This window comes from Geospiza fortis, unplaced genomic scaffold, assembly GCF_000277835.1.
Source record: "Geospiza fortis unplaced genomic scaffold, GeoFor_1.0 scaffold31, whole genome shotgun sequence".
Taxonomy (NCBI): Eukaryota; Metazoa; Chordata; class Aves; order Passeriformes; family Thraupidae; genus Geospiza; species Geospiza fortis.
Genome location: NW_005054483.1, coordinates 521,317 through 528,954, shown reverse-complemented (window position 1 = coordinate 528,954; position 7,638 = coordinate 521,317). Strand labels below are relative to the sequence as shown.

The following is a 7,638-nucleotide window of genomic DNA, read 5'->3' as shown; positions in this document are numbered from 1 at the left end:
AGTTACAGGCCACAGCTACATGGCAGCTCTAAGCCTTCTGCCAGGACAGCTAAAAATACCGTGGCATGTGTCAAATACAGACTTATGGCTTGCAGTGACACCAGCTGGCTCCAGGACGTTCATATTAGACATCAGACATGTCAGTCTGCATTAACATCAATCTACACTTAACAATACCTGCTGTTACCTCTGGTATAGAACATTGGAGGGAAACAACATAGGCAAGGAAAGGACAAGGCACAGGGCTGTAACAGGGAAAAGTCCTTTAAGCAATATCTCATACCGTGAGTTGGAAGGGACCCACAAAGATCATAAAGTCCAATTCCTGAGCCCAGGAATCTTTATTAGACAGTGTTTTAAAAATATATATAGTATTTATTTAATATTTACTTAAAAGTTGGAGTCACTGTGCCTAGAGCAGCTCTTCAAACGCATTTCTGCTTTAGGCACTGCACAGGTGTTTATGCATCTGCAGACACACAGAACCATTGTCCCAGGGCAGGAATGAGGGCCCAGCCCTCACCACTGGAGCACAGCAGTTCCATTAGGCCATGCTCAGGCTGGTGGTAATTTACACATGCCAGCAGGATATGATGCAAAGTCCTCTTCAAGACAATCTGTATCTCAAAATTTATCTTTTTTTTTCTTTTTTTTTAAACCAGCAACTGAACTCTGTTCACAGTGTCCTTGAAAGAGGAATAAGGCAATAGCTGACATGAGATATGATAAGGCTGAGGAACTGAGAGGCCATGACTCAGTGCTGGGAGCAGCCATGGCCTGTCCCACGCAGCAGCTTCAGTGCCACCTCAGCTTCCACTCCTCAGGCTCGCTTCTGTGCCCGCTCATTCTGTTCAAAATTAAAGTTGATAAGGTGACTGAAGATGCCCCTGTCCCAGAGTCACACAGAAGGGACTTCAGGGAGGAACAGGACTATATAATAAATTTATTAATAAACCTTTCTGTCCCAGTTCTCAAACATTCCTAGTCTACAACTCAAAATCATCATTTTTCAGGGCCAGGTATTTATGAGTTCTCAGATTGCCCAAATCATGCAGCACAAAGTCTATTAAGGATCCCTAGTCCACCCATCTGGCAATGTAAATGCTACCAAGCTTTTGTCTCAAAGTTCTCAACTTCACACTGGTGTACAAAAAAGGGCCTGCAGATAGCTGTACATTACAGTCTTAAACTCTGTAATGACAGAAAGTTTAATCTCTGTACTTTGCTTGCAGTCCTCTAGGTAGCTGAATCACAGAATAATGAGGTTGGAAGAGACCTCTAAGATCAAAAATCCCAGCTACAGAGGTAAAGAGAAGGGCAGAATAGAAAAAACCCACCAAAAATCAGAACTGTTTTGGTTGAAAAAGACCTTAAGGCCATTGAACCACCCATTTACCTGGCACTGCCAGGCTTACCACTAGGTCACATCCCCAAGTGCCACATCTACACATCCTTTAAACCCCTCCAGGAATGCTGCCTAACTTTGATAGAAAACCTTTCTCCCCTCCTAACCCTTTCTGAGTATTCCATAACAATGCACCCACCAGGGCTGCCTTCACCAATGCTGAATTGGTGCTATCACAGATGGAGGAAAGGATCCTGGACTCCAACACTTGTGCTAAGCATGAACTGCAACAAAAAAATCAAACTGCAACTTGCACAGTTTGTTTTCTTCCCCATTTCAATTACCTTGACTATCTTCTCGAGCTTACACAGAGCTCCCTCATATTGCTGCACCAGTGGCTTCAGGGAGTTGCCCTTCACTGGGTGTTTCTGGATATCCTGGATGCCAGCATCCCTGAGCATCCGCAGGAAGCGCCGCTCCTGCACGAGACAGACACCGGAGGTGAGACACCCCCCTGCCCAGCAGCTATAAAATCAGCACATTTGGGAACATGCTGCTTACTCAGGAAATAACTGAAGTTTCCAAGCACAAAGCTCAGCTGACTGGAAAAGTGGGAAGTAGTAGGACCTTTGTGATCTTTATGCCCCTGCATGCATCCTTATCAAATAAATCCCACACTGTGGTGGTGTTTGCAGGGGTCCCAGGATGAGGGAAGAGGTGAGAATCTTGACTCCATGTTTCAGAAGGCTGATTTATTCTTTTATGATATATATTATATTAAAAGAAAATGATATATTAAAACTATACTAAAAGAATAAAGGATTTCATCAGAAGGCTTAGAAAGGAATAGAAAGGAATGGAATGATAATAAAATCTTGTGACTGACCAGAGAGTCTGAGACAGCCAGACTGTGATTGGCCATTAATTAGAAACAACCACATGAGACCAATCAAAGATGCACCTGTTGCATTCCACAGCAGCAGATAACCATTGTTTACATTTTGTTTCTGAGGCCTCTCAGCTTCTCAGGAGAAAAAGTCCTAAAGAAAGGATTCTTCATAAAATATGTCAGTGACAGCACACCAAAGACATACCTGAATTCTAAGGACCAAGCTGAAAGCAACACCTGCTTCTCCTGCACGAGCTGTTCTTCCAACCCTGAAAACAAAGAAAGCAGCTTCAAGTCATGTTAGCCCCACAGTCACTGCCATTATCAACTCCAAGATTTTGAAGCTGAAATTCTCCAGTTTTAAGAAACTCTGATTCCAAGTAATGCTAGGCTTAATTTTTGCTAGAAAGCTATTTGCATATTAAAGTAAAAAGAAAAGCTAAAAGCCCTTCTAAGTGCATGTCACCTTTGCTAAATATTTCAAAATAAACCAAGCTCAGACACCTTCCTCTTGTTCCTGCTGTCTTACCGGTGAATGTAGGTCCTGATGAACTGGGGTGCATCATAGTTTATCACATAATTCACTCCTTTCACATCAATCCCTCGGGCTGTGGCATCTGTGCTGATTAACCTGTTTGTAAATGTATATATAGTCATTTTCAGGTAACATCTCAGGCACTACACACACAAATAAAACACCAGTGAACACAGCACAGCTCTTGCTCATCTCTGCCTCTGAGGCTGGCAGCAGCACTGCAAGTCACCCCTTATTGCCACTGGCCTTGTGAGCTGCCCACAGAGCTCTGAGCATCACTACAGCCTTGTCACCCTCTGCTGAGCATGAAAAGTTACTGGGTGTTTCCAGGTTCTCCAAGCACGCCAGACACCTCCCAGCTCATACAAATCTCTAAGGAATCTGAACATTCCATACAAGCACAGAACACACAAATAGTGAGGTGAGAAATTCCAGTAGTCAAGGAGGAATTTATACACCAGGTTTGGATAAAAAGAACACCCAGAAAATAAGTTTTTATCTTTTCCTCAGAGATACAATCTCATATAGCTACCAAACCCCCAGTCTGAGCAGGGATTGCTTTGGTAGGAAGCTGTAGCACTAAATACAGTTTCAGCACCAACATCCATTTCCACCCTACCAGCACAAACATTAAACTCCAGATTTGCAAACCTGTGTGTTTTGGTCAACTATGAGCACATATTTGTATTTATTGCTTGTTATAAAACAGCAGTAGAAACTCAGACTGCAGCTAGATTAGAACAGGCTGAGTTACATGAAGGATAAACAATTCAAGGCCACAAATCCAAGTCTCACACCCCTTCTGCAACAAACTCCTGCATGTTTTAGAAGACCCCAAGTAACTGTGTCCCAACTGTCCCACCCTGGACTCAACTGTGTCCCTTGTTCTATTTAGCTTTTTACACTGGAAACAGCCTGTGCTGGAAAACATACAGGAAACTAGTTAAGATGCTCACAGTTGTATTTTTCCTTGCTCAAACTCCTTCATGGTTCTCTTTCTCTCATTTGGAGATAACCGAGAAGAAAACTCTGCCACTGTGACTCCACCAAAGGCTTGAACCAGCAGGAACAACCTGCAGGCAAACAAGAGAGAAACTGTCACTTCTTTATCTCTGAAAGATCCCTTGACAGATCCCCACCAGAGTGATCTCATTCATGTTTACCTGTGAGAGGCTTCCCTGGAGTTGGTGAAGCACAACACACGGGTGAATTTCATTTTCAGCATGAAATGCAAGAGGAGCAAGGGCTTGGAGTTCAGGTCACAAGGCACATAACATTGCTGTCAACAGGGAAGGAGTTCAGAGACAAAAATCACTTCTTGCCAAGACTTCCCTGAAACCCACTGCCTGCCCATGACCTACACAGGCCTGGATGTTTTCTAGCTGACTAACAGCAGCAAAACCAGAGCCCACAATGCAATCCCCTTTAGAATAAACAGGCTGGCAGATACAACACGAGTGGAGACAGGAGAGCTGAGTTGTTCTAATGCTCTTACACCTCCACAGCAAGTAACAGCATGCACTGCCCTCCTGCCTACAGGCTGGCCTGTGCATACATGTCTTGAAATGAATGTTACACATATGGACAATTGATAGGGGCTACTACATTCTTATGACTTTCTAGTTCCACTCCCCATTGCTGCTAAATTGAATTCCACATGCAGACAGATTAATTAAAAAAATAATCAAGTCTTAATCAAATGAACATTAAGTAACGAGAAAACAAATGTGCAAAGGTACAGCTCTCTGGGTCATATAAAAACTCCCAAAGCCACTTTTGCAAGGAAACACAGGGAAGACACATTTGTTTTAGGGTAAAACCACAATTAGTCCAGAATTAAACGAATCTTCAAGCATAACTTATTAAAAAGAATTCACATCATACCGACAGCCCCTCTGGGAGTGTGTATTTATTATTGGTATTTTGTTCAGTCTCTGTTCCATCTCTATTTTTCTCAGAATACACAGATGTGAAGAGACGAGGCTGGAATAAATCCAGCTGCTGCAATTTCTCTGGGTCCTGGGTCAGTGTGGCTGAAAACAGCAGTTTCTGCAGGGGTATCTGGGGAGAGCAGGAACTGAAAGAAACAGCACACAGAAACTGGGCCTTGAGGATGGGGCAAAGGAGCTTCACCCCAAGTACCTTCACATGATATAAGGGAAGCAGTCAATGCTCTTTGATGCTCTTTTCCTGCCCTGGGACTTCCCTGTAGGTTCTTTTCCACCTTTGTTTTATGGTGGAGTTCACAGACAGAACTGATGAGCATTCTTAGACAAGTGCACAGCCCCAATCCATTACTGCTGCCCAAGTCCCTGCACCCTGGTTACCCCTGTTCTCATTCTAGTCATGTCCTTCCTTGGCCATTCACCTCAGTTTCTGACACATCTCTGCCACTGCTGTACAATAACAGCAGCTGCAGATAGTTAATTGCAAGAGTTTTCCTCCAAATCCATTACTCAGCTGTGCCAGAAGGCATTACTATAGTTACTGCGCAAATAGATCACAGATTTGCAATATTTGTTCTGTCTTTTGATGCTCCTTTAGTCTTCATAAGGAAAGCCTGGAGAACACAATCCTTAGTGTGAAGGATGTCTCTGGCATGAGCCTTATTTTGGCAGACATTTCTCAGAGGAATCAAGCTCTGAGACTGTGTGGCAGGGCAGTGACATCCAAGTGCTATCAGTTCAAAGAAATGCACTCTGCAACTTACCTGGCTGCTGTCAAAGGCCCTGGTTTGGTCCTCTGAAAAAGCATGTTGGAGCCAGAATGATTTTCTCCTTGGAATGCAGCTCTGACAATTTGGTTCAGACAGTTCTGGTGCATGTCATCAATCATACGGTCAGCTTCATCCACGATCTGAGTTCACAAGGATGAAAACCACACTTGTTAAATACTGGCAGCTTTTATTTTCCTTTGTATCTCTAACCAGTGAGCCAGAAGGTAAGATAATGGAAGTTTCTAGTCAACAGAATTGCTTTCCTTGCCCATCCTTACTCCAAGTTTGCAAGAGCCTAAGAGAGAAGGGGAAGTGGGTGGATGCTTGGGTGTCACGAGTTGGAATCAAACACCTCATCTTGTGACTGCTCCCTCCTCAATCTGGAGCACAGACAGGCCCACACAGCAGCTCCATCAGAGAGGTATTTATGTTGCACACAAGAAGCAAGCAGGAGTTACTGCTGTAGCAGACACTGCTCTCAGATGGGAGAGCTGTGGTGACTCACCAGGAAGCGAAGCTGTGTCAGGCTGAAGCCTGGGGTCTGGTTAATGTGATCCGTGAGCCTCCCTGGCGTGGCCACCACAATGTCAGCCAGGCTGCAGTAGCCTGTCACTCTGAAAGGACAAGCAGCCTATCAGTAAGTCTCTCTCCTCACAATAAAACCTGTAGCACAGACCTTAAGAAGCAGACCTTAAAGGTTTTCCTACCACTCAATTAACTGAGGAATAACAATATTCACAAATGGAGTTGACACTGGAGAGCATGCAGGGGCAGTGGTGGACACCAAACACCAGTCTCCACTGTGCTGCCTTATTTTAAACAGAAAGTGTCACTCTTCATTGCTCTTCAAAAGAGTTTAATTGTACAAAAACCCCACACAATCATATGTACCCATGGGCACAAGGTAAACATTTGCATTCTGAGCATTTGCTAGTGAAGAGCCCCAAAAATCCAGTGAAACATTACAATCACAAAACAGGGGTAGTAACAAGCACTGTGACAAAGACAGAACCACCAGAGTCCAGCATATAAACGCATTATCCAAAACCATGATAAAAGGCTGATGCTGTGCTGCAATAGTCCATATTTTGACCCCACCTTAATGACATTAATTAGCATGCAATCCCTATAAACCTTGTCAAAATACCTTTTCACCTACTTTTTCTGGACAAGCATCTCCTGCTCCTTTGCAAAAGATTTCTGGCCAGTAATCAAAACGACCTTCAGACCTGTCCCGTCAGTGTAAACGTTGAACACTTTACTCACCTGCAAAGAGGTCAAGAGGCTTTGTCAGCTGCAAGAAGTACTTCCCATTCCATGAACAGCATCAAACCCTCTGGCAGGTCTTAGTCTGCTCCACAGAACAGCTAAAGGACTGGCTGCACAGCCTGCCCCTCAGCCCAGCTATGGTGAGGAGTCACATACCTGCTGTGCCAGCTCTTTGGTGGGCAGAACAACCAGAGCTCGGACGTGGCAAACCACTCGATCCAACAGAACCTGCCAAAACAGAGGCCCAGTGAGTCCCTGACAGCACAGGGCAGAACGGGGCTCTTGGGCTAACCTAGTGAGAGAAGATGGTAAAAAACATAAAACATTCTCCCAGTTTTATGTTTCCATTTGTCTCCCTCCACCCTGCCAACTCCTCATGCTGTGCCTGCTGTCTGAGAAAAGGAGTGGGAAGCTGACAAGAAGCTCCCTCAGACAGCTCTGAGCTGCCAATCTGCTGCCTTATACCCACAAATCCCTTGGCTTTTCCACCTGCTTTGAAGTTCAGGTTTTGCCTGAACAAAAGTGTCACAGACATGTTTTATGGAAAATCTTTTAAGATTTTTTCTCTTGAGAACCTGAGAGGCCTCAAGAACAAAATGTAAACAGTGATTATCTGCTGCTGGAGAATGTAACTGGTGCATCTGTGATTGGTCTCATGTAGTTGTTTCTAATTAATGGCCAATCACAGTCCAGCTGTCTGGACTGTCTCAGTCAGTCACAAGCCTTTGTAATTCATTCTTTTTTCTATTCTTAGCTAGCCTTTTGATGAAATATTTTTTTCTATTCTTTTAGTATAGTTTTAATATAATATTATATATATAATTATATATAATAATTATATTATATCTAATCATATATTAATATTCATATATATTATTATATTA

At 43.6% G+C, this 7,638-nt stretch overlaps 1 protein-coding gene across 1 annotated transcript in view; it reads right to left on the bottom strand.

Annotated features, from left to right (window-relative positions):
- Positions 1–315: 315 nt before the first annotated feature.
- DDX51 (DEAD-box helicase 51) overlaps positions 316–7,638 on the bottom strand; it is an 11,177-nt gene continuing 3,854 nt past the window's right edge. Inside the window, exons 6-16 of the mRNA XM_005428452.1 lie at positions 6,911–6,982; positions 6,645–6,751; positions 5,991–6,099; positions 5,480–5,625; positions 4,654–4,846; positions 3,933–4,048; positions 3,726–3,842; positions 2,764–2,865; positions 2,440–2,503; positions 1,690–1,824; positions 316–847 (exon numbers count right to left, since the gene is read on the bottom strand). Coding sequence (XP_005428509.1) covers positions 821–847; positions 1,690–1,824; positions 2,440–2,503; positions 2,764–2,865; positions 3,726–3,842; positions 3,933–4,048; positions 4,654–4,846; positions 5,480–5,625; positions 5,991–6,099; positions 6,645–6,751; positions 6,911–6,982 — 1,188 coding nt within the window. The 3' untranslated portion in view covers positions 316–820. The remainder of the gene's footprint in view (positions 848–1,689; positions 1,825–2,439; positions 2,504–2,763; positions 2,866–3,725; positions 3,843–3,932; positions 4,049–4,653; positions 4,847–5,479; positions 5,626–5,990; positions 6,100–6,644; positions 6,752–6,910; positions 6,983–7,638) is intronic.